The following is a 23830-nucleotide window of genomic DNA, read 5'->3' as shown; positions in this document are numbered from 1 at the left end:
CAAAAACAGAACATTTTTGAGCATAAGACAATAATGAAAATGAATACAACACATTAAGTACGATATATAAAACCCCATGAGTTCCTGCCCTCCTTACTCACAAGAGACCTTACTGAATTGAAACACTGAAAGTAGCTGAGTACCAGCTTCTTACTCTGAAAATTAGTACTTAAAGAAATAGTAATATAAGCATTTATTCTCCCTTTTCTGTACAAACTGTATTTCAAGGTGAACAAATAGCCCTAGTTAATCAGAAAATTATTCTTTAGATTAACAGAACTTTAAAATCATCTTTTTTTTGCAGCCCTAATGACACAAGAGACCTAGGCAACAATCTCAATGGATGCAACAAAGTATGGTTTTTCAACCTTGGCTCCACTGACATCTTGGGTCAGATAATTCTTTGCTGTGGGGGCTGTCTTGTGCTTTATAGGATGTTCACAGCATCCTTGGCTTCTATCTACCAGACGCCAAGTAGCATCATCTCCCTCCAGTATTAATGGCCAAAAATGTCTCCAGATATGACCAAAAATCTAGAGGGCAAAAAATCACGCCCAGTTGAGAACCACTGGTACAAAGGTTGATGGATCATGCTATTGTCATCTGAACCCACTGATCACTGAATATGAAACAAGACACCATGTGCCTCCTGCTGTGATACATTATGAAATACCCAGCACTTCTGAAGTATACTTGTCAAGTGTTAAATCAATCTAATCAGAGCTAACTTACAATTGCAGAAAATACAAAATGTAAATGACATCACATGAAGACACACAGATAATTCCAAAATGTGGGGCATTTTACCAGATAACTAACATCTTCAGCAAGTCCGTGGCACTAAAAATAAATAAATGAATAAGGAGAGGATAGAGGGAGGACTGCTCTAAATTCAAATAGACACGAGAGGCAAACCGTCAAATGTAAGTCCATGTTTAATGTCGTTAACAGTGGTAAACGGCATCATGATTATGTAGTAAAATAACCGTTATTTGCTTTAGATTAGTACAGAGTAAAAAAGAGAGAAGGGTGACTTCCCTGGTGGTCCAGTGGTTAAGACTCCGTGCTCCCAATGCAGGGGGCAAGGGTTCGATCCCTGGTCTGGGAACTAAGATCCCGCATGCCACACGGTGCAGCCAAAAATAAAAATAAAAAAAAAAAAGAAAGAGAGAGAGAGAAGGGGGGAAAAGGGAAATAAAAGAGAACAGATGCACATATGGGTAAATTTTGAAAACTAACTTGAATTTAGGTAACAGGTTTGTGGGAATTTTTATACTGGTCTATCTACTTGAAGATGTTTGAAATGTTTAAATAAAAAAAAAATTCAGGCCCATTCATTGATATAACTGTTGGGCAAGAGCAGATTCCTTCAACGCTGTTATGAAGGGGGAAAAAAATCCTATCACATTGTACTTGAATGATTACCCTCCTAATCCATTCTGCTTGATTTTTTCCCCCCAGAAAACAGCAAGTGATTACATTTTGCCAAAATAACTAGTTAATAAATGGAATACTGTAAACTTATTTAAGAGAATAAAGTAGACTCTATATGCACTGATATGGAAAGATGTATAAGAAATACTGTTAAGTTTGGAAAAGTTGCAAAATAGTATTTATAGTATGTTTATCATGTTAGGAACTTCATTTTTTATGTTGTGTGTGTTTCAGTGAAGTCTAAATAGCTGGAATTATAAATTACTTCTGTAAACAAAAAATTAATTTTGCATTAAACCCCAAAACTCAACTTTTTGTATGCTATAAAATTCAATGGCTTCCTAATTCTCATAACTGAGAAACAGATTCTGATCTTTGATTACAATCCAGAGAGTTTCACTATAAAATTACCCTTGTGTTGAATTTAACTACTAACTATTGACTCCTGAAATAAAGCATGTTTCAGCTCTACTATTTTGATCTGAAGAGTTTTAATTATGAATACAGGTATTTTAATTAGGCTTAGACCTATAGCGATATCATCTACAAGCCACTCTGGAACAAAACTCCATCAAGACTAATTCCTTCATCAATTTTCTACAAAGAGCAGTTAAATCATTTCTAATATTCTACAAATTCATTTTTAGTTACTGTTATTTATACTAATCAATTCTTTTCATTTAAACTTTACCCAGGATTTTATTAAGATCAATCAGATCTTAATACATATCAAATTTCCAGGTATAGTTTCCATCATTACGAGAATTTTTTTTGCCTTAAGTGCATGTGTGGCCATTATTTCTACCAAATCAAACTTTTTTACGTCATATTTTGCAGATTTAAATTTTGATCAGATAATCTGTTTCTTCAGTTAATTTCTGGTCAAACATAATTTTTACCACTTGCAGTTTTAATCAGTTTTATTACATACCAACAGTTCTTATTAGTTATACTCATTATAAATTGGGACAAAATACTGATTATTTGTATCTATTTCTTAGCTGATCCATAAATAAACAGATCTGCACTAATATTACAGGACTATTTTTTTTTTAAGATTTATTTATTATATTATTTATCTTTGGCTGCGTTGGGTCTTAGTTGTGGCATGCGGGATCTTCATTGAGGCACACGGGCTTCCCTCTAGTTGTGGCGTGCAGGTTTTCTCTTCTCTAGTTGTGGCGCACAGGCTCCAGGGAACGTGGGCTCTGTAGTTTGCAGCACGCAGGCTCTCTAGTTGAGGCGCCTGAGCTCAGTTGTTACAGGGTGTGGGCTTAGTTGACCCGCAGCACATGGGATCTTAGTTTCCTGACCAGGGATCAAACCCGAGTCCCCTGCATTGTAAGACGGATTCTCTACCACTGAACCACCAGAAGTCCCAATAGGACTATTTTAAAAATCAAGAAGGTCCTCAAGGAATAGTCCTTTCCTGAAACTTTATTGGTAATACACACATTTTTAGAAGTTTTTAGGTTAGCTCTCCTCCCTACATAAACCAATCAAGTAAGAGTCTCATAAATCACAAAAATAACAAAACAAAAAACACTTGAGAAGTAGATTTATAAATATATGCATTAGTATTAAAGGGGGAAAATTCTCGCTCTTCACTTAAGTAGCTTTAGTTCTATTTTAGGATGTTATTTTGTGAGGGAAGACTTTTAAATTACTGTTATTTATTGCTTTATTTCTATCTTGGGCTTACTGTAGGAACATAAACAGTATGCCAAAAACACTATGTTAGATCCTACATAGTTGGATAATTTTATACTGTTTGATAAGGATCAAGATATTATACCTTTCAGCCCTTCTTCTGGCATTTACTTAATAACTTGAATATATTATTCAAGTGTATATCTGGAAATATATCCCTATCTCTTTCAAGACCTACTTTAGTCTATAAACACTTCATCAATAAAATAGAATAACTCATGCAAAACATCTCCATAGTGCCCAAAACAATAAAAGAGGAGCAAACAATTTTTTAAAAACAGATACATAAAGAAGTTTCCATATAACATTTTTTGACTATTTAAAAAAAAAAATCAATCCATTGCATCAGAATACTCAGGTGCTTAATTTCTGGTTTCAAGCAAAGAATGACTAATTAATTACCTGATGCCTCTACTTCATTCTGATTGCCTGACAACTCATCCAAACACAGGTCAATAAGAAGGATCTGTCCAACATCAGTTACCACAGCTGCCACACCAAAAAGCCATCGTAGACTTGGGTGTAAATGCTGAGTACTTGCACTGGCTCCTCCATGATTAATTATAGGTTCAACAGCTGTTACCTAGAAAGCAGAATATATCATTTGCTTTTCTTATACAAAGTGAGAAAACACAACAAATTCTGAGGTTAAAGCAGGTTATTAGTTATACAGATGTTAACATTTTCCAATACGGAACCACAAATCTGCATTTGATACTTGCAAATCTGAATAACGTAATGAAATGTTCAGATATAACAAGAATTACATGATACAGTTGGAATAATAACTGATGTTTATCAAGACTTTACTATATTCCAGGCATTATGCTAATCAATTCACAATAACCCTTTGATATCAGACTATATATAATTACCCCTGTTTAAAGATGGAACACCCTGAGGCTTAGAATAGCTGAGTTATTCAAGTCACACAGTCATTAAGTATAAAACTGAAACCTAGATTTTTCTCACTTTAAAACTCTTAACCAGCTACTGTATAAGTATATAGCCTCTCCTCTAAGGAGGAGTAAAAATAAATCATTCCAGAAAAATTTACTGTTTACACTTTTTTAAAAAGGTCCTTTTTATGCCCTAAAGCCTGAAGAGGTCTAACCTTCTTTAAAAGGGCTACATTATAATGGACTTCATACAAAGCTTTGGCAGTAACTGGATCACTGACATTTAACAAGGACTGAAATTACTTAAAGAAAATCATACTGTAGCTACATTATGGAGTTGTATTCTTCCTCTTCATCTCATGAGTCAAATTTTAAATGTCTGTACCTAATAGTCTGTATTTTAGTTTACACTTAGCTTTCCTTCTGTTTCTTATTAATTCACAAAAATTAATTAGGTATGATATTTGATAATTAAGTATTTGGTGATTTCTACTATAACACTGATGAATATCCTAGAAAGAAAAGAGGAAATTTGCTATCAATGGTTTATGTGTTAATGTAAGGTTAAAGTTTGTTTCAGGCTGTAATTTATTATTACAGACAAAACCCTGGCTTTCTCAATATTTCATTAGTACACAAAACATTCCTTAGTGTTTCTAATTCTGAAAGCTGTAATTTCATGGATTGTCTTCCTTTTCTAAATTATGTAATAATGTCTATAAATACTAAAGCATGTTCTCTTCAATTCCTTCAGTGAAGGGTAAGGGATCTGTTTGCATTCCTCATATAAATACTATACATGAAGTTATCGACAATGCTACCTTAATTAATTTTAAAGTGAGGCAGTTAAAAGCAAATTTAAGAGGGGATACTGTGCCCTAGTCAAAAAAGAGCTAGTGGGGGCTTCCCTGGTGGGGCAGTGGTTAAGAATCCGCCTGCCAACTCAGGGGACACGGGTTCGAGCCCTGGGCCAGAAGATCCCACATGCTGCGGAGCAACTAAGCCCGTGCGCCACAACTACTGAGCCTGCACTCTAGAGCCTGCGAGCCACAACTACTGAGCCTGCGTGCCACAACTACTGAAGCCCACGCGCCTAGAGCCCATGCTCCGCAACAAGAGAAACCACCGCAATGAGAAGCCCACGCACTGCAACAAAGACTAGCCCCCGCTCGCCGCAACTAGAGAAAGCCCGCGCGCAGAAACGAAGACCCAACGCAGCCAAAAATAAATAAATAAAATAAATAAATTTAAAAAAAAAGAGCTAGTTGACTGAACTCCTTTTGAAGGTATCTATCACTCCTCTCCCAATCTTTTCTTTCCCCTATATTCCACGTGATATCAACCATTCATCCAATTAAGCAACCAATAATTTATCTAACTCTTATTCCTTCTCAGTTACTCTTATCCAAATGATCAACAAGTCCTGTCCATGTTACCTCTGGAATCTACTTTGAATCTGTCCCATCTTCTCCATTTCTTATGTCACTTCCTCGGTTCAGTCCATCATCCTTATTTACCTGAACTACCCCAACCAAATAGCTTTTTACAGTACAATTCCACTTTAAATTTAAAATGACTTCACCACAGACTTTAGGAGGAGGCCCCTAACTGCAAATAAGGCCATTCACAATCTCAATCCTCATCATTTCTGGCACCCACTTCCTCCTTCCCTTCTCTCCTGCCATTCTCAATAAGACTAGTTTTCCAAATGTTCCATACACCGTGACTTTTTACATGTTGGCCTTTTTGCCTAAAATGTCCAACCTTTTTGAACAGAAATCATCCAGGTGTTCTCCACGTTCCAAGTGCTAAAATTATCAAAGCACTTATTATATTTATGCTATCATCCTATAATCTGTCTTCTCCCACTAGACTACAAGCCTTTTTGGACAGCATGGACCAAGTTCAATTCATCCACTTACCCCCAAAATCTAGCACATAGCTTGATTTACAGTAAGCACTCAATAAATTGTCAAATAATTCTGTCTTTAAAATCATCATCACTGGCAAGTACATATAAGATACCAGGCTATAAATTACTTCAGACCCCACATTAGCCCACTGGGTTGGTTTCCTCACTATAAAAAATTATTATTTTGTCATTAAGCCCCCTTTTAACTTTAAAAATTCTATTCTATGATGATATACATTACATACATATATATGCATACATACCTACATAAACTTTTGTGTGTAAAGTGCATACTTCTTTCACACTGGTAGAAAAAGAATTCTACTCTTCCATGATTTTTGTCTTTGTAAGTGTATACATTTTCTCACCATGTAAAAAGAGCAGTAATAAATCTGCTGAAGAAACAACCTGAATTCAAAGAACTTCTGTAATTACTACTGGATAAGATGCCTGGCATATCAAGGCATACATATGTTAGAATTAATAAATGGTGAATATAAATGAACTCACTATTTAAATATATTATTCATATCTTAAATGGTAATAAAGACATATTTTACATATTGCTACAAGGCTACAGTCTCAAATTAAAAGAGAAAAAACAGAGGCAAGGAAAAAATGCCATGGTAATGAATATAATATTTTTATAAACTTTTGGTGTCCTCATAAAACACAACTGGATGTAAGAACAAAATTCAGATGATACTTTTCATCTAAAAGATTAGAACACTACATGCCATCACTATTTTTACTTTGTAATTTTCTAACCAAGAATAAGGAAGTTATATTTTAATTTTTTAAAAATTTCATTGATTTACGTTGTGTTAATTTCTTCTGTACAGCAAAGTGACTCAGTTATACATGTACATAGATATATATTCTTTATATATATATACATATTTTCTTTTCTATTATGGTTTGTCACAGGACATTGAATACAGTTCCCTGCGCCATATGGCAGGACCCTGTCGTTTATCCATCCTGTACATAATAGCTTGCCTCTGTGAATATGTAGCTCCCATCCCTTCCCTCCCCTACCCACCCCCACCCCCACCCCACCTGCGGCAACCACAGTCTGTTCTATCTCTGAGTCTGTTTTTGTTTCATAGATATGTTGAATTGTATCATATTTTAGACTCCACATATAAGTGATATCATATGTGGAGTCTAAAATATGATACACTAAAATATTTTAGAGTCTAAATATTAGACTTTCTAATATTTCTGACTTACTTTGCTTAGTATGATAATCTCTAGGTCCATCCGTGTTGCTGCAAATGGCATTATTTCATTCTTTTTGATGGCTGAGTAATATTCCATTGTGTGTGTGTGTGTGTGTGTGTGTGTGTGTGTGTGTATACACACACACACACACCACATCTTTATCCAAGGAAAGTTTTATTTTAAATGTTATGTTGCTTTGATAATATATTTTTAACCTCTTTATTTTAAACTTTTTAATGAAAAACAACAAACTTCCATAAAAGTAATCTAATTACAAATGTATATAGCTCAATGAATTTTCACAAAGTGAACACACCCATGTAACCAGTAGGGGTTCGGTTTTGAAAGCAGAATGTCCACATATCTTAAGCAGTACCTACCCTTCCAGGAAGAACAACTGCTTTAACCACTCTTGATAAACCAAGGTCATAAAGACAGAGAACACTCCCTTCTGCTTCTTCCAATCCAATTAACAATCCAGTTCTCTTCTGCCAAGAGAATTCTTTCACAGCTAGGACTATAGGAGGCTGTTCATTCACTCCACTGAATCTATATGCAGACAACCGCTCTCCTGTTAGAGAGTTTACTACCTCAAGTTGTGGACCACAAGCCAAGCAAGCAAGTCCATTTTTCCCTAGAAGAAAAAAAACAAAAATGTTTCTTATTTTAATATTGTATATATACAACAAAACTAAATAGCAGTTAGCTCTTTTGCATATATAATATACAGCTCATTATCTCCAAACTGAAATCTAAGCATTTACAGAACAGAGTGGTCCTCTAATTAGTAAAATAAATTGAACAACTACTAATGCAATAATAAAGTAACCATTCAGTAAAGGTACCATGTTATATGCTTAAATACATTATCTCACTTACTCCTTGTTACACCCCAATACAGAAATAAGGCAGCTAAACTTTCATACAACTGTATGAATGAATGACTTGCCCAAAACCCACATGGCTATGAATACCAGAGCCAGAAGTGGATCGCAAGTCTGTTTAACTCCCAAAATTATATTTTTACTACATTATACCTTAAGAGTTAAACTAGGTGTTATGGGAGTTATAAAAGTATAACTCGTGATCTGTCACTGAAGAGTTCAAAATCTGAGAAGACGAGACATAACCAGTATAATAATAGGAAATATCAGAAGCCCTTCTTGGCCCCTGACTAGTCATGTCTGGATTTTATTCTTCATGCAATCTAAAGTAACTGGAGGGTTTTAAGCAGGACAGTGACAATCTGATTTACAGTTTTAAATGTTAGTCCAGCTGCTAAGCAGAGAATGGACAATAAGGTGGGACCAGAGCAGAAGTAGGGAGATGGTACCCTATGCTTGGTTGGTGGTCATGAATACAGAAAAGTGGATTGACTGGAGATTCATCTCAGAGGCAGAACTAAAAGGATTTACTTGCTGATGAATAATATATAGGGAGGTGAGTAATACAGAAAAATCAAGAACTAGACCCTGAATTTTCCCTTGAACAGCTAGATGAATGATGTTAATTTTTACTACTAAATTTGTGATGTCTACCAGGCAACCAAACAGATAGCTGTATATACTAGATTATAGCTGAGAGAGGCTACAGTTTTTAAAAAAATAGCATGGTACAGTGGGGACCAAGAACGCACGGGTTCAAAGCTCATTTTTGCCACTTGCTTTCTATGTAACTGGGACCAAGTTACTTAACCTATTTGATTCTCAGTTACATAGAATAGTAATAGTGCCTAATTAGAAAAACCTAGTAGTTACCTCAATGAAAAATTGTTACAGTACCTAGCATGTAAGAGTAGTACTGTTATTACCTTCAATATTCAAGAGAATAGCACTATAAATAGCTAAATTACTGATCTATATGTTTTGTTGTCTTCCTGCTAGGCAGGATGGCTATAAAACTCATTTTCAGAAAAGTCTTCTGCAATATATTTCACTAGACTGAAATCCGTAATTTAATGGTTTCTCTGGTCTAATTCTCTGCTGTATTATATAATGTAAAACATCATTATTATTAAGATCTTGTTCAGATTAATAGAATTAAGAAATAAGACTTTCAGAATATATTGTATCACCTAGGGCACTACAATCAGGTTTTTCTACTGATAAGACTGTTCAGGTTCTAATCTAAACTCATCACCGAAAAAACTTACTAATTATAAAGGAAAACCAGCCATGTATCATTTCTACTTTCCAAATGCAGATACTCAATACTAAGAGATATAAAATATATGGTATTGCAAAAAGGAAAAATGAACTATAATACCCCAGGAGAGTCAATGAAAATGTGCTCAAGTAGGTAGAAATTAATACGTATGTACTTGTAGACGTAATATCCTTATATAAGACCACTCTAAGCAGGTTCTGCTTTTATTCTTCCACATTAAAGGAACTGCAATATATGCTTAATATTATTTATCTTAATATATGCTTATTATTAATCTTATTAAATTTAGCAATAATGTTGCTAAATTTTCAGCAACATTACTTTACCTGCAGCAAACTTTCCACGAAGCACAGATTCTAATGTTATTTCATCTTCTCCAAGGGCTTGGATAGTCACTTCTGGGAATTGTGCTGTTACAGTCACTTGTGCTGTTAGGTCTCGCATACTTCCACTGCAAATATTTTTTAAAGTAAGATTATTATGATATATTTGTACTATAAGACACTTGATTATCTCCAGCCAAGGGGAAAGGGAAAAAAGAAAAGACAAAAAAAAAGCTACCATACAAAAGTAAATAAACTGGAACTAAAATCTGATTATGAACTACACATTATGTGCTTTGGGTCTGAGACATTCTCTCCTAAGAAAGTATTTCCCAAACAGACTTAGGAGGGTAAAGATTCATTAAGCCAGATGTCCTAAGGACATACATGAGTGCCTAGATTCTTCGAAGACTGGGTTCAATGCAATTAATCTTATTGCTTCATTTACTCTCAAAGAACATTTCACACACAAAACAGGAAAAATTGCTATTATTTTAGAAAAGTTACCACTACAGTAAAAGAGGAGAAAGTCCATGAAAAATGTCCAAACCCACAGTAACCTCAGGAATTGAGTTTGGTACATGTCTTTAACTGCACAGAAAAAAATCTAAAATTATCTTTCATTTACAATGTATAGAACAGTAGATTTCCTAAATGACTCTTCCATTGTAAACAACGAAAAATGATGGCTGAAATATAAAAGTATCTTTTTGAAAGATTACGGAGTTGGCAAAGCCAAAAGTGGAAACAGTAGGAATGTTGGAAGATATACAAGCTGGCTTGGGTCTTGAGGGTTAGCTACTAAATCCAGTTCTGGTGACCCTGATCTTGTTTTGAGCATCCTGAGGTCCACAGAGGCTGAAGAAAAAGCTTAGGGCTAACCCCCCCAACCCCCATTAAACTCCATAGGGCTATATCATCAGCATAAAAGTGAGTGAGACAAACACCCTCTGTGCAGGACTGCGAGCAATAAAGCTGTTCATTTTGACCATGGCTGAAAGTTTCTACACAGAAAAAGAAAATTTCCCTTCATACAAATTAGTGGCCAGAATTCAAGCTATGGTACCAGAAAATATTCAGGTGAAGAATACTATAAAGTAGTCTCAGGTTGGTAATGCTCCAAGCAACCCACAGAAACCACCAAATATTTGAACTCTTTGGAATCTCAAAGAGTTCTCAAAGATGAAGTTCCAAAGAAAATGAGCTTACAATCAAAATAACAAAACCTTAACAAGGATATCCGGATCAAGAGCCAGCAGAATCAGGCTATCAAAGACTTCATTCAGATACTGAAAAGATCAGAGAACAGAAAATAAGTATGTTTAACAGGTTTAAAGAAATCAAAGATTTAGTTTGCTAATGAGGAATAAACTTTAAAAATTATAATGAAAATTGGTCAAGTAGATTTGGGGGGAAAAAAAGAACTTCTGGAATGAAAAATGAAGTAAAATTTAGAACTCAATGGGGAAAAACCCTCAATGGAGCAATGAGAATGTAGCAGCTACAGTGCAACAACATGAACAAACATCAGAGTATATTATTAAACAAAAGTAGAAAAAATACATGCAGAATTACATTTATATAAAGTTTAAAAGACTACAAAACTAAAAAAAATATTGCCTAAGAATACAAACACATGTAGCAATAGTATGAATAACACAAAGGAAACCATAAACACAAAGTCCACAATAGTAGTTACCTATGAGAGGAGAGAAAGGGGAATGGAATGGAGAAGAATACACAAAGGGACTCCAAGTAACGGTAATTTTCTTTTTCTAAAACTTGGTAGCGAGTACATAGGTATTCTTTGCATCATGGTTCTTCATAACTTACAAATATTCTTTTGTACCTACTTAAGTCAATAAAAACAAACTCAAAAGATAAGAAAAGCAGTGGAGAGAGAAAATGTAGCACAGAGAGACAAAAAGATGAGTAGTTAAAAGTTACAGACAATACAGGGAGAAAATCTAACATACGTTTATTCAGAATCCCCCAAAAATATAACATGAATAGCAAGGAGAAGGCAATATTCTAAAAGATATTTCCCAGATTTATAGAGACAAACTAATTCTCTGAAATCAGGAAGACCAGTGAATCCTAGGTCAAATAAAAAGAAATGACTTTTCAACAACAGTGGAAGTCAGAAGTCTGGAATATCTTCAAAATTCTAAGTAAAAATAGTTGTCAACATATAGTTTATGTATCACTGAAATTATCCTCGAAAACAAATATGAAAACACATTTTTGGACAAAAACTGAGTTTAGCACAAACAGATCCTCCCTTAAAGGGAATTCTAAAAGAAGGCTTCAGGTAGAATAATGATCAGACACAACTTATGAGACACAAAAAGGATGGTGTGTCAACGTACTGGTAAATAAATGGAAAAATCTAAAATATGGACAACATAACAGCAACAATAATAATGGTCAAGTACTGGATTTAAATAAAGCATCTGTAATCCTCTTGTTGTCTTGAGAATGAAGAGACATTTGACTTATTTTAGACTTTGTTACATATCCAAGTGGAAAATATATATAGGAAGAGGCATACACAAGAATGTATATATTAGTAGAAAGTTTCCTTAATAGCAAAATACTAAAAATAACCAAACAAAATAAAGAGAAATTTGCTTTATCAGATTATAAAAACATACTATTATTCAATACATTATAATAATTAAAACTGTAATAATAATATGCTAGTAACGGACAAATAGATCAATGAAACATAATTTAGACACAGAACCACAAAAATTTAGTAGATGATATAAGCATATTTGGATATTTCAAATCAGAGCAGAAGTATGGACTATTCAATTAATGTTACCAGTACAATTTGTTCCAGCAAAGAAGTTACACGTTGGTAGAGCAAAGTTATACACATTACCCACACACATACTATACACTCCTCCCCTAATATCTAGAAAATGAATAAAAGTATATGTGTGTGTGTACGTACATCATGAAACAATACAGAAGAAAGAAGGTGAGTTCAAAAAATCCATAGAATTCTAATATCCTTCAGTTTGGAAAGAAGTAAACTAAAAGGGTGAATAGATAACCCTAGGAAAATTCCAGGTCTAGAAGCCTCTCATTACATACTACATACCATTGAACCTCATCAGAGGGCCACCTTCCAGGGCACTGTGCTGCTTTATTGGGAGAAGGGCATTAACATCCAAAGGGGTCTCCCTGGCAGGAGAGTGATACCAAGTACAAGTCATTTTACTAGGTACATGATTCCCCAGCAGGGACTACACGCAATTGTAACACTCAGCCCAAGCCATTCTCAGAAAATAAAATCAATACTATCAAACTGAAACCTATGGCAAAACAATAGTTAACAGCCACCCTTAATAGATCTTTCTTAAAAAACAAAAACAAAAAAACCCACCACTTTTATAAAGAAATGACTGATGTGTTAAAATTATCATAAGCTTAATAATTCCTGTCCTTTAATTTTAGTTTTTTCTTATAAAATTAATTTTCTAAAAAATAACATTTATAGTCTATTGCATTTCATAAAACTAGTCTCTGTATAAAATCTTCTATCCATGTATCTGACTACAGAGATGTCTGAAATACAAAACATTAGTACTATTTACTTTGTGTGACCCAAATTTGGGGTGATTTGTTCCTTTCTTTATACTTTTTTGGTATGGCTTGGATTTTTTAAAATGTTTTTCATTTTTATAAAATCAATTAAGAACTTTTTAAAAACAAAAAAATCTAAAACAAAAAACTTTGAAAATACAGGAGATATTTAAATAATCTAAGATGGGAAGAAGGTGCAAATCAACCTAATATTCACTAACAATCAAGAAAATGCCATGTTAAATCATCATACCATTTTTACCAATCACTGTTAAAGGTATAGGGAAAACACACATGTGCTTATACACTCTTGCAGAAACATAAACCCCAAAAGCCTTTTTGGAAGATAATTTGCCAGGCCCTAATTTTATGTGGACAAATCTTTTGACTTGGTAATTCTAGAATTTTTATTTCCTACAGGTAAAAAACTTATATCCTTTACCTCATCATCATATCATCATACCAGATCATCAGGAGAAAGAGATCCCTGCTACTCCATGGCTTCAAATACTGTATGACAGCAACACCATATTCTTTCCAAAGTAACAGACACTACTAACCATTCCCTATGTGGATGATTCCACTGCACCTCACATTCAACATTTCCAAAATGAAACAATCTTTCTCCCTCCTCTCTACAGATCTGTTCCTTTTCTTCTGTTTCTTCTCTCAGTTAATGATTCCATCACCTACCCAGAAACTTTGAGGACTTGGTTAAAACAATGATTCTTCAAAAAAAATTTTCCTTGTCCGGGTTAAGTTACAATTCTATTTGTTCCTGATGAACCTGGTACTTCCCCTATCATGGATGGTACTTATCGCACTCTGTAATTTCCTCTTTGTATATATACCCAACTAGAAAGTTCTTAGGGGACAGATTAGATCTTACTTATTTTAATCCAAGTAGTTTCCACACTGGAGGGGGCAAAGAATATTGGTTGACTACATGAATAAATGGTTTCCTTTTCCTCCCCTTACCCTACAAGTGGTCACCAAAAACTGTCCATTTTACCAAAAAAAAAAAAAAGAAAAAAACACCAAACCTCTGCCTTCTAGTCCATTATTTCTCTTCCTAGTGACTCAGCCTTTATCAAAAACTAGACTAATGGTCTTTTGATCGCCAGTCTCCTGTTCTTTCTGGTCATTCGATAATTGGCAAGTACTTATTCTCACTACCAATTTATGTGAAAAGAAAACATATATTTGAAAAGGTTACTCAAAAACATGAGTTATAATTTTCCGTCCAGGCTATGAATGCTATTTTCTGGACAAAAATCTGATAAACTACCTCAAAAAACATGTATGTCACCATTAACTCAAAAAACTCAAAAAAAGTTGTGTTTGAGACTTAGTAGTTAAAGTGTAAGTTTTTTTTTAATCCAAAACAGATCTAAAAGTATAATCAAATATAAAGTAATTAGACTATTATTACTATAACATAGAGTCAGTGAGAAGTAATGACCACTAGCCTCTTATATTAAAATCTTATATACACATGACAGTCCTAGGCTCAAGCTTTAGATGCTGAAAGCATTATGTTTTCATAAAGTGATTGTATCCCTCTCCTCCTAAGTATTTTAGTACCAAAGAAAATTTTACACAAATTTAGGTAGGAAAGGCCACAATCACATTGTTATTACGTTGGTTTCACCTCTGACGGCCTTCTCTAGTCTTGATTTAAAAAACCAGTGTAATGGTAAACTGAAGTTAACACATTTTTCCTATTAAACTTAAAACCCAAATCATTTCTCTAGAGCTAAAACCTCCAAAATTCTGTACACTTTGGGTAGCTTTTCCCAAAGTACAGTCAGTGGAGTGTTCATGGACATTAGGCAAAAAAGTTCCATGATCACTGCAATTCAATCAAGATCACCCCAACAGAATTATGAGATGACTTCCACAAACTGATTCTAAAATTCATCTGAAAGGTGCACAATAATCAATTTTTTGAAAAAGAAATATAATAAATGTTCCATTTCTCAGGCTGGATGTGTTTTCTGTTATGCTCTTTTTAATATAAAACAAAGATTACGATGTGGAAGTAGTGGCTCAAACAGTCGCAATATTTAAAAAGAGAACTGTAGGGCTTCCCTGGTGGCGCAGTGGTTGAGAATCTGCCTGCTAATGCAGGAGACACGGGTTCGAGCCCTGGTCTGGGAAGATCCCACATGCCACGGAGCAGCTGGGCCCGTGAGCCACAGCTGCTGAGCCTGCGCGTCTGGAGCCTGTGCCCCGCAACGGGAGGGGCCGCGATAGTGAAAGGCCCGCGCACCGCGATGAAGAGCGGTCCCCGCACCGCGATGAAGAGTGGCCCCCACTTGCCGCAACTAGAGAAAGCCCTCGCACGAACCGAAGACCCAGCACAGCCAAAAATAAATAAATAAATAAATAAAATAAATAATTAAAAAAAAAATCCAATTAAAAAAAAAAAAAAAGAGAACTGTAATTTCCATTCCCAATATATTCTCCCACCTAAAAAAGAGAAACGAAATATGTGAAAACAAGTTGTTCAGACACCAGACAATAGGTAGCACAGGACAGTGGTCCCTAAGAAAAGAAAAACAAACAAGATGACCTCTAGGACTGTCCCAGGTTACCACGTATAGCATGTATGCAGGACACAGAGCAGAGAGAGGGAACCCACATAGAGTCCAAGGGTCACCGTGAGTTGAGAAGACAGAGTTGAGAATTCCAAAGGTAGCTAGAATTCAAAGGACAGAGTACTGCAGTACAAAGGGTCATACAAAGAGCTCCAGAGATTTGCAGTGGGTTCTCTTGAATCTTCACATGGTTAATATAAGCATGTAAGGAAACTACCAGAAGCCAAGAAATAAATCATTGGAAAAGCAGAGGAGAAACAATCCCCAAAGTGTATGCACGCCCAGGTATAGCTCCAGAGTGAAAAAAAAGCCTAATACATGGGCACTGAGTACAGTACTCAGAAAGGTACTGACTGCTTCAGTAGTGGGGAGAAAAATTAGCCCTTGTCTAAAGGCTGCTCTGGTCTAAAGCTCAAAAAGCAAGCCTCAAAAGAATCAAACTGTTTCCAAGAAACTTAGCTGCATCCCAAAACAAAGCTCAAGAATATATAAATGATTGCAAAAAAATTCAGTACTCAAGAAAGTAAAATTCACAATGTCTGGCATCCAATCAAAAATTGTCAGGCACGCAAAAAGCAGGAAAATATGACCCATAATAAGGGGAAAAAACAACAACAAATAGAAACGGACCTAGAAATCACACAGAAGTTAGAATTATTAGATGAGAACAATAAATCAGTTATTCTAGCTATAGTCCCAAGTCCAACAAGATAGAGGAAAGCATGAACATGTTAAGGAAAGACTTGGAAGATATAAAAAAGTCTAAATTAAATGTCCAGAGAAGAGAAATACATTGGATGGGATTAACAGATTAGACACAGAAAATATTACTTAACTTAAACACCCACAATAGGAACTATCTAAATAAAATGAAGCACAGAAAGAAAAAGGCTGGGGTGAGGAGCAAAAGAAGACAGCATCACTGAGCTATGAGGCAACCGCAAGTGACCTAATATGTGTAATAGGAATTTCCAAAAGGAGAGGACAGAAACATCTGGAAAACTAATGGCCAAATTATTCCTAAATTTGATGAAAACTACAAACTCATAAATCAAAAAGGTCAGTAAACTTCAAGCATGAGAAACATGAAGAAACTCCACCAAAATATTAATACATCCTAATCAAGGGACAAAAAGAAAATCTTAAAGTAGCACACTGCAGAGCAACAAAGATAAGAATTACAAGAGACATCTCACTGAAAACAATGCAAGCCAGAAAAGTGGAACAATGTATTTTAAGTTCTGAAAGAAAGAAAGCTGTCAACCTATAATTCTATATCCAGTGAAAATATCTTTTTAAAATGAAGGCAGGGCTTCCCTGGTGGCGCAGTTGTTAAGAATCCACCTGCCAATGCAGGGGACGCGGGTTCGAGCCCTGGTTCGGGAAGAACCCACATGCCGCGGAGCAACTAAGCCCATGTGCCACAACTACTGAGCCTGCGAGCCACAACTACTGAGCCTGTGTGCCACAACTACTGAAGCCCATGTGCCTAGAGCCCATGCTCTGCAACAAGAGAAGCCACAACAATGAGAAGCCCGCGCACCGCAACGAAGAGTAGCCCCCACTCGCCGCCAACTAGAGAAAGCCCGTGCGCGGCAACGAAGACCAAATGCAGCCCAAAAATAAATAAATAAATAAATAAATAAATATTTTTAAAAATAAATTTTAAAAAATGAAGGCAAAAGAAAGACCCTTCAGACACAGAAGAACTGAAAAGATAGTTACCAGCAGATCTGCACTACAAGGAATGTTTAAGAATTCCTTCAGGCAGAAGCAAAATGATACTAGGTGGAAATCTGGATCTACGTAAAAGAATACAGACAACCAAAAAAGGTCAAAACACTTTTTTTTTCTTATTTTTAATCTCTTTAAAAGACAGTTGTCTCTTCGAAGCAAAAATGACAGCAATATATTGAGGAGTTTATAACATATTTACAAGGAAAACAAATGACACAATGGCACAAAGGCCTAGAGAGGAGAAATAGAAGCATATTGTTACAAGGTTCTTACACTATACACGAAATGCTATGATGTTTGAAAATAGACTATAGTAATTTAAAGATGTACACTAGAAACCTTAAAATAAACACTAAACACACACACACACACACAGATATAATAAGCCAATGAAAGATAAAATATCAACATAAAAAAAGTTAATCCAAAAAATGGTATAAAAAGAGAGAAAGAACAAATGGCTAAATGGGAAAAGAATCTGAAAAAGAATAGATACATGTATACGTATAACTGAATCACTTTGCTGTACACCTGAAACTAATACAACATTGTTAATCAACTATACATCAATATAAAATAAAAAATTTTTAAAAGAACAAGTGGTACAAATAAAAAAATAGGAAGATGGTAGATTGAAACCTAACCATATTACATCACTAATTACATTAACAAAATGACTTTAACATTCTAATTAAAAAGCAAATATCAGTCAGACTGGATAAAAAAGCAAGACAAAGTTTAAATAAAAAGCTTAGATAGGTTAAAAGTAAAATAATGGAAGATATATCATGCTAACAACCAAAAAAAGGCAGAAGCAGCTTATTAATGTCAAAGTAGAATTCATGGGACTTCCCTCGTGGTCCAGTGTTTAAGAGTCTGCCTTCCAACGCAGGGGACGCAGGTTTGATCCCTGCTGGGGGACTAAGATCCCACATGCCACAGGGCAACTAAGCCCGTGCGCTGCAACTGCTGAGCCCATGCGCTCTAGAGCCCACTCACAACAACTAGAGAGCCCAAGTGCTGCAACTACTGAGCCTGCGCGCTCTGGTGCCCACGCACAACTAGAGGGCCCAAGCACCGCAATGAAGGATCCCGCATGCTGCAACAAAGATCCTGCATGCCACAGCTAAGACCTGACACAGCCAAATTAATTAATTAATTAATTTATTATTTTTAAAAGTAGAATTCAGAGCAAAGAATATTACCAGGGATAAAGAGGGTCATTTCATAACAAGAAAGGGGTCAATTCTGACACATAGGAGTTCAAAAAAATGTTCAGTGACTGAAAGAAAAAGTTTTCCAAATTTAGAAGTTAGCCTTTGAATCTACAGGGCAAAAATTGGCTTCTGGTTTCCAGACCTTTCAAATCCCATATTTACAGTGTGAATTTTAACATTTTAAGCACACTGAAGAGAACTTCTAAAAATTATATTAGAAAGAACATCTTATATAAAGACATATCTATATATACGTCTTCAGAAAAACACATTAAGCAGCCATGTTCAGTACTATACAAAATTAAGTACAGTCCTAGCCTGACATGCCAGTATTGGCAACCTCTAAAAAGTAATTTACAAAGTTTCAAATCCTTCCAAGGTCTAGATAGGCAGAGCAAGAACACTGTGCCTAATTTCAATGAAAATATTGTCCACTGTCTTTATAAAGCACAGATGGATTTTCACTCCCTTCACAAAAACTTTCAATGACTCTCCTACTGAATATAAAAACTGACATCTTCAGCCACAGGTAATTAAGGCCCTCCACAATCTGGCAGTCTCAGACTATCTTTACAATGTTTGTCTCCCCACGCCCCTTCCTTCATCAGTTTACTACTGCCTCGCATATTCATTCTTTTATTTATGCTGTTCCCTCCTCTACCTCCTTCTGCCAAAGCCCCATTTAAGGACTAGATTCCCAGTGTGGTCTGGGTAGATCAATCCTTTTCCTATTTACTCTCATCTCTGAGCTCACTCCTTTCCACATTTATGTTAGCAATCCTAAAAATAATTTTTGAAATCCATTATTTGTATTTGCCGGTCTTCCCCACAATACTATGAATTCCTAAAAGGCAAAAATCATACCTTATTCCTGTGAATTCCAGACGGTCACAATGCCTTGCAACTAACAGGTCCTAAACATGTCATAAATTAGGATAGCAAGATACTAGCAGGGACAGGAATAGACATGTTGAACAATAACTAAAATCAATTTTTAAAAACTCAATATTCTTAAAACCCAACGAGAAAACAAACAACCCAATTAAAAAATGGCCAAAGATCTAACAGACACCTCACTGAAGAAGATATACAGATGACAAATAAGCACATGAAAAGATGCTCCACATCTTATGTCATCAGGAAAATGCAAATTCAAACAATGACCTACCACTACACACTTACTAGAATGGCCAAAATCCAGACGCTGACAACAACCTAATGGTGGTGAGAATGTGGAGTAACAGGAACTCTCATTCATTGATGCTGGGAATGCAAAATGGTACTGCCACTTTGGAAGACAGTTGGGCAGTTTCTTACAAAACTAAACATACTCTTACCATATGATTTGGCGATCACGCTCCTTGGTATTTACCCAAAGGAGCTGAACACTTATATAAAACACAAAAACCTGCACATGGATATTTTTAAGTTTTATTAATAATCGTCAAAACCTGGAAACAACCAAGATGTCCTTCAGCAGGTGAATTGATAAACAGTGGTACATCCAAACAATGGAATACTATGTAGTGCTGTAAAGAGTTACAAGCCAAGAAAAGACGTGGAAGAAACTTAGATGCATATTACAAAGTGAAAGAAGCCAATCTGAAAAGGCTACATAGTGCATAATTCCAACTATAAGAAATTCTGAAAAAGGTAAAACTATGGAGACAAAAAGATCAGTGATTGCCAGGAGTTAGTAGAGAGGGAGGGATGGAGAGGGGAGCACAGAGGATTTCTAGGGTGGTGAAACTACTCTGAATGATACCATAATGGTGGATACATGCCATTAGACATTGGCCCAAATCCATAGAATGTGCAACACCAAGAATGAATAGTAATGTAAACTGTGGACTTTGGGTGAGGATGTGTCAGTGCAGGTTCATCAATTGTAACAAATGTTCCAGTCTAGTAGGGGATGTTGATAATGGGAGAAGTTATGCATGAATAGGAGCAGGGAAAGCGTATACTGGAAATCTCTGTGCCTGCCACTCAATTTTGCTGTGAACTTAAAACTGCTCTAAAAAATAAAGTGTATTAAAAAGAAAAAGCTCAGGGACTTCCCTGGTGGTGCAGTGGTTAAGAATCCGCCTGCCAAGGCAGGGGACAAGGGTTTGAGCCCTGGTCCGGGAAGATCCCACATGCTGCGGGGCAGCTAAGCCTGTGCACCACAACTATGGAGTGTGCGCCCTAGAGCCCGCGTGCCACAACTACTGAAGCCCGCACGCCCAGAGCTCATGCTCCGCAACGAGAAGCCACCACAATGAGAAGCCCGCGCACCACAACAAAGAGTAGCCTCCCGCTCGCCACAACTAGAGAAAGCCCGCGCGCAGCAACGAAGACCCAATGCAACCAAAAATAAATAAATAAATTTTTAAGTGTACATTGCTTCAATATTAAGAAGCAAAGCAAAATTTGCAAAAGTACTAGGAAAGATATTGACACAATACGAAAGATCAGTTGTGTGAAATACACACATCCTAGAAGGCTGCTAAACTCCACAACAGAAAATAAAACTCTAATCTAGTTGTTCAATAATTATAATGCACCATATACTGAGCGAACATTTCTACAAAACATTTTGTATGCATTTTTACTTTTAAAAAAACAACTAAGAATTATGATATAAATGTAAACTAGCCATGGACCCAGAAACGTCCAGCCTTTCAGCAGTTGTTCTTTCAAACTTAATTCAAACAGTTACCAATCACGAACTACTTTTAAAACATTGCGTTGGGAAGGGAATGCAAGGGCAGAAAGATGACCTACTTCCTGACCTCAAGGAGTTTACATTCTAGGAGATACATAATCAACCATGAAAATAAATGCTACAATAACGGTGTATATTCTGTGAGATACCAGGAAAGAACTGGGATAAAGAGAAATGAAAGAGTGTATAGAAAAGATGGCATTTAAGCTAAGGAGGATTTGAAAGCTGAAAACTTGAAAAAGGCAGAGGTGGCACTCCAGGCTGAAGGACAGGTGCAAAGGAACATTAAAGTACATCTTCAAGAAAATGGGCCCAGGATTGGGGATGATTCTGGAATAGCCGAAGCATAAATTCCTGAATAGCTGAGGGTGGACAGTAGACAAGATTTACTGTAGAGACCGTTGACTTAACCTAGGGAAATGAGACTTCATTCTGAAGAAAACGAAAAATCTCTGGAAAATTTTTATGGTTAGGAAAGAAACAATGTTTTGTATCCTCTTAAATCGAGATGTGTCCATCTCAAAACTGCTGTATAACAATCTTTAAAAAAGAAAAAAAATGGTTTTTTTGGTAATTATTACTGTTCTGCGAATCGGTGACATTCTGGCACTAGGTTATTGAAAAATTAGAATCAAAAATTACAGTACGGGGAGAATGTAGACTTTCCCTAGCGCTTAACACACTCAGAGCATCCCTCAAACATTAACTTGAGCTGGGCTTGTCATCCCTAGTCAAATCCTCCAAAATAAGTAAACCTACCCTAATTTCTTCTCTCCTTAGACTTAATCAATGAAAGCTCACTAAAGAAAAGTCCTTAACATCTACTGGCTCTTTCAGATATTTTAAGAATACACTCACGTTTAGAGTTTCCAAGAGACCTATATTTTAACCTCAATGACACAGGTTCTTGTCAAATATCTTCTCAAACTGCCCATTTGAAAAAAGATAACGGCTAGTTTGAACCTCGTTGGCTTTGAGAACAAATTAACCTCCCCACGCCCCCCCAGTCCACGAGTAACAAAAGTAATCGTCCTCAAGTTTCCAGGTGGCACAAGCAAGGCAAATTAATACCCACTCCAAGATGTACAGTTATTTTAAATCTCCTTTATCGAACCAATTCACTGCACTTTTCAAATCACGAGGGAAACTTCTCCGCCCGGGACTCATCCTAGCCAGGCCCAGGAGCATGTGGGCCACACACCAATGTTAAGACAGACTCAAAGTACGAGCAGGTTCCCCCGGAGGGGAGGCCCGCCAAGGTCTCAACCGCACCAAAGAACAGTGGGGAAGAGGCGCCGCGGTCCAGGCCGCCGGGAGGGCGTGAGCACCCGGCTGCCGGCGCGTTAGGCGCGGGGGCTGGACCCCGAGGCGCCTCTCCGCCGCCATGTGCCGCCGCTCCGCCGAGGTTATATAACAAACTCCCGGAGCCCTGGAGCGTGCCGCACCCGCCAACGCCCGCATTCGCCCCCTCGGGCCGGCTCCGCGAGTCGGGCCGTTCCGCGAGTCGGGCCGCTCCGCGAGCCGGGCCGCCGCTGCTCGCTGAGCGGCCACAAGCCCGGCCTAGGCCCGGAGCGGGGAGGGCCCGGCGGGCCAGGCGCGGCGGGAGAAGCCGGGCCGCCGCTCCAGGCCGCGCCGACCCGTCCTCCACCGTACCGGACAACCCCCTCCTTCCCTTCCCACTACCTGAGAAGGGCGGGTGACCGAGCCGCCGCGGCCGCCGAGTCCAGGAGGGCGCGAGGCTAGGCGCGAGCTCCTCCCGCGCGGGTCCGTCACAGCATCTCCCAAGAGACACAGCCGCCACCGGCAGGGCGCGCACACCGACAGGGCGCGCACACCTCCGCACAACCTCCGCGAGCGCCTTCGCAGGCAACAGGCCGGCCGACCGCTCAGCGACTAAAACGCAGCCGATGCGTGCGCCGCGGCCCCGGGTCCCTTCCCCACGCGACTCTGTCTCCTCCGCTCGCGCAGCACAGGCCCCGCTTTGCGCATTACCACCCGGCCGACACACAGAGTCCCAAACAACCAGGAGGGGAGGGGCGGGGCGGGGAAGGGCGGAGAGAAGTGGGAGACGGAAAGGACATCTCGGCGCGGGGACCTGAGTTCTCGCGAGTGTTCCGGCCTTGGGCGCCGGCTCTGCGGGAATTTCAAACTCTCTGCGAAAGAAGGTGGGGGAGGGAAAGGGAGGAAAGGGAAGCAGGGTGGGGAAGGGCAGGTCCTTTTTGTAAAATAGGATCTCCCCACCTCCAAAGAGCTGAAGGGAAGAACGACTACGAACCCCACAATGCCTTGCGCGTTAAACCGCTCTGG

General features: G+C 37.4%; 1 protein-coding gene across 2 annotated transcripts in view; it reads right to left on the bottom strand.

The window, feature by feature from the left end:
• AHCTF1 (AT-hook containing transcription factor 1) overlaps positions 1–23556 on the bottom strand; it is an 83729-nt gene extending 60173 nt beyond the window's left edge. Inside the window, exons 1-4 of one of the 2 annotated variants that reach the window (XM_057547694.1) lie at positions 23207–23556; positions 9672–9796; positions 7560–7813; positions 3547–3727 (exon numbers count right to left, since the gene is read on the bottom strand). In XM_057547694.1, the coding sequence (XP_057403677.1) occupies positions 3547–3727; positions 7560–7813; positions 9672–9789 (553 nt within the window). In that variant the 5' untranslated portion in view covers positions 9790–9796; positions 23207–23556. The remainder of the gene's footprint in view (positions 1–3546; positions 3728–7559; positions 7814–9671; positions 9797–23206) is intronic. The other variant, XM_028162535.2, reaches the window with a different exon arrangement.
• Positions 23557–23830: the final 274 nt, after the last annotated feature.

This window comes from Balaenoptera acutorostrata, chromosome 1 (assembly GCF_949987535.1).
Source record: "Balaenoptera acutorostrata chromosome 1, mBalAcu1.1, whole genome shotgun sequence".
In the NCBI taxonomy this organism is placed as follows: domain Eukaryota; kingdom Metazoa; phylum Chordata; class Mammalia; order Artiodactyla; family Balaenopteridae; genus Balaenoptera; species Balaenoptera acutorostrata.
The sequence above is the reverse complement of the archived record's forward strand: the minus strand, read 5'-3'. Positions and strand labels throughout refer to the sequence as shown.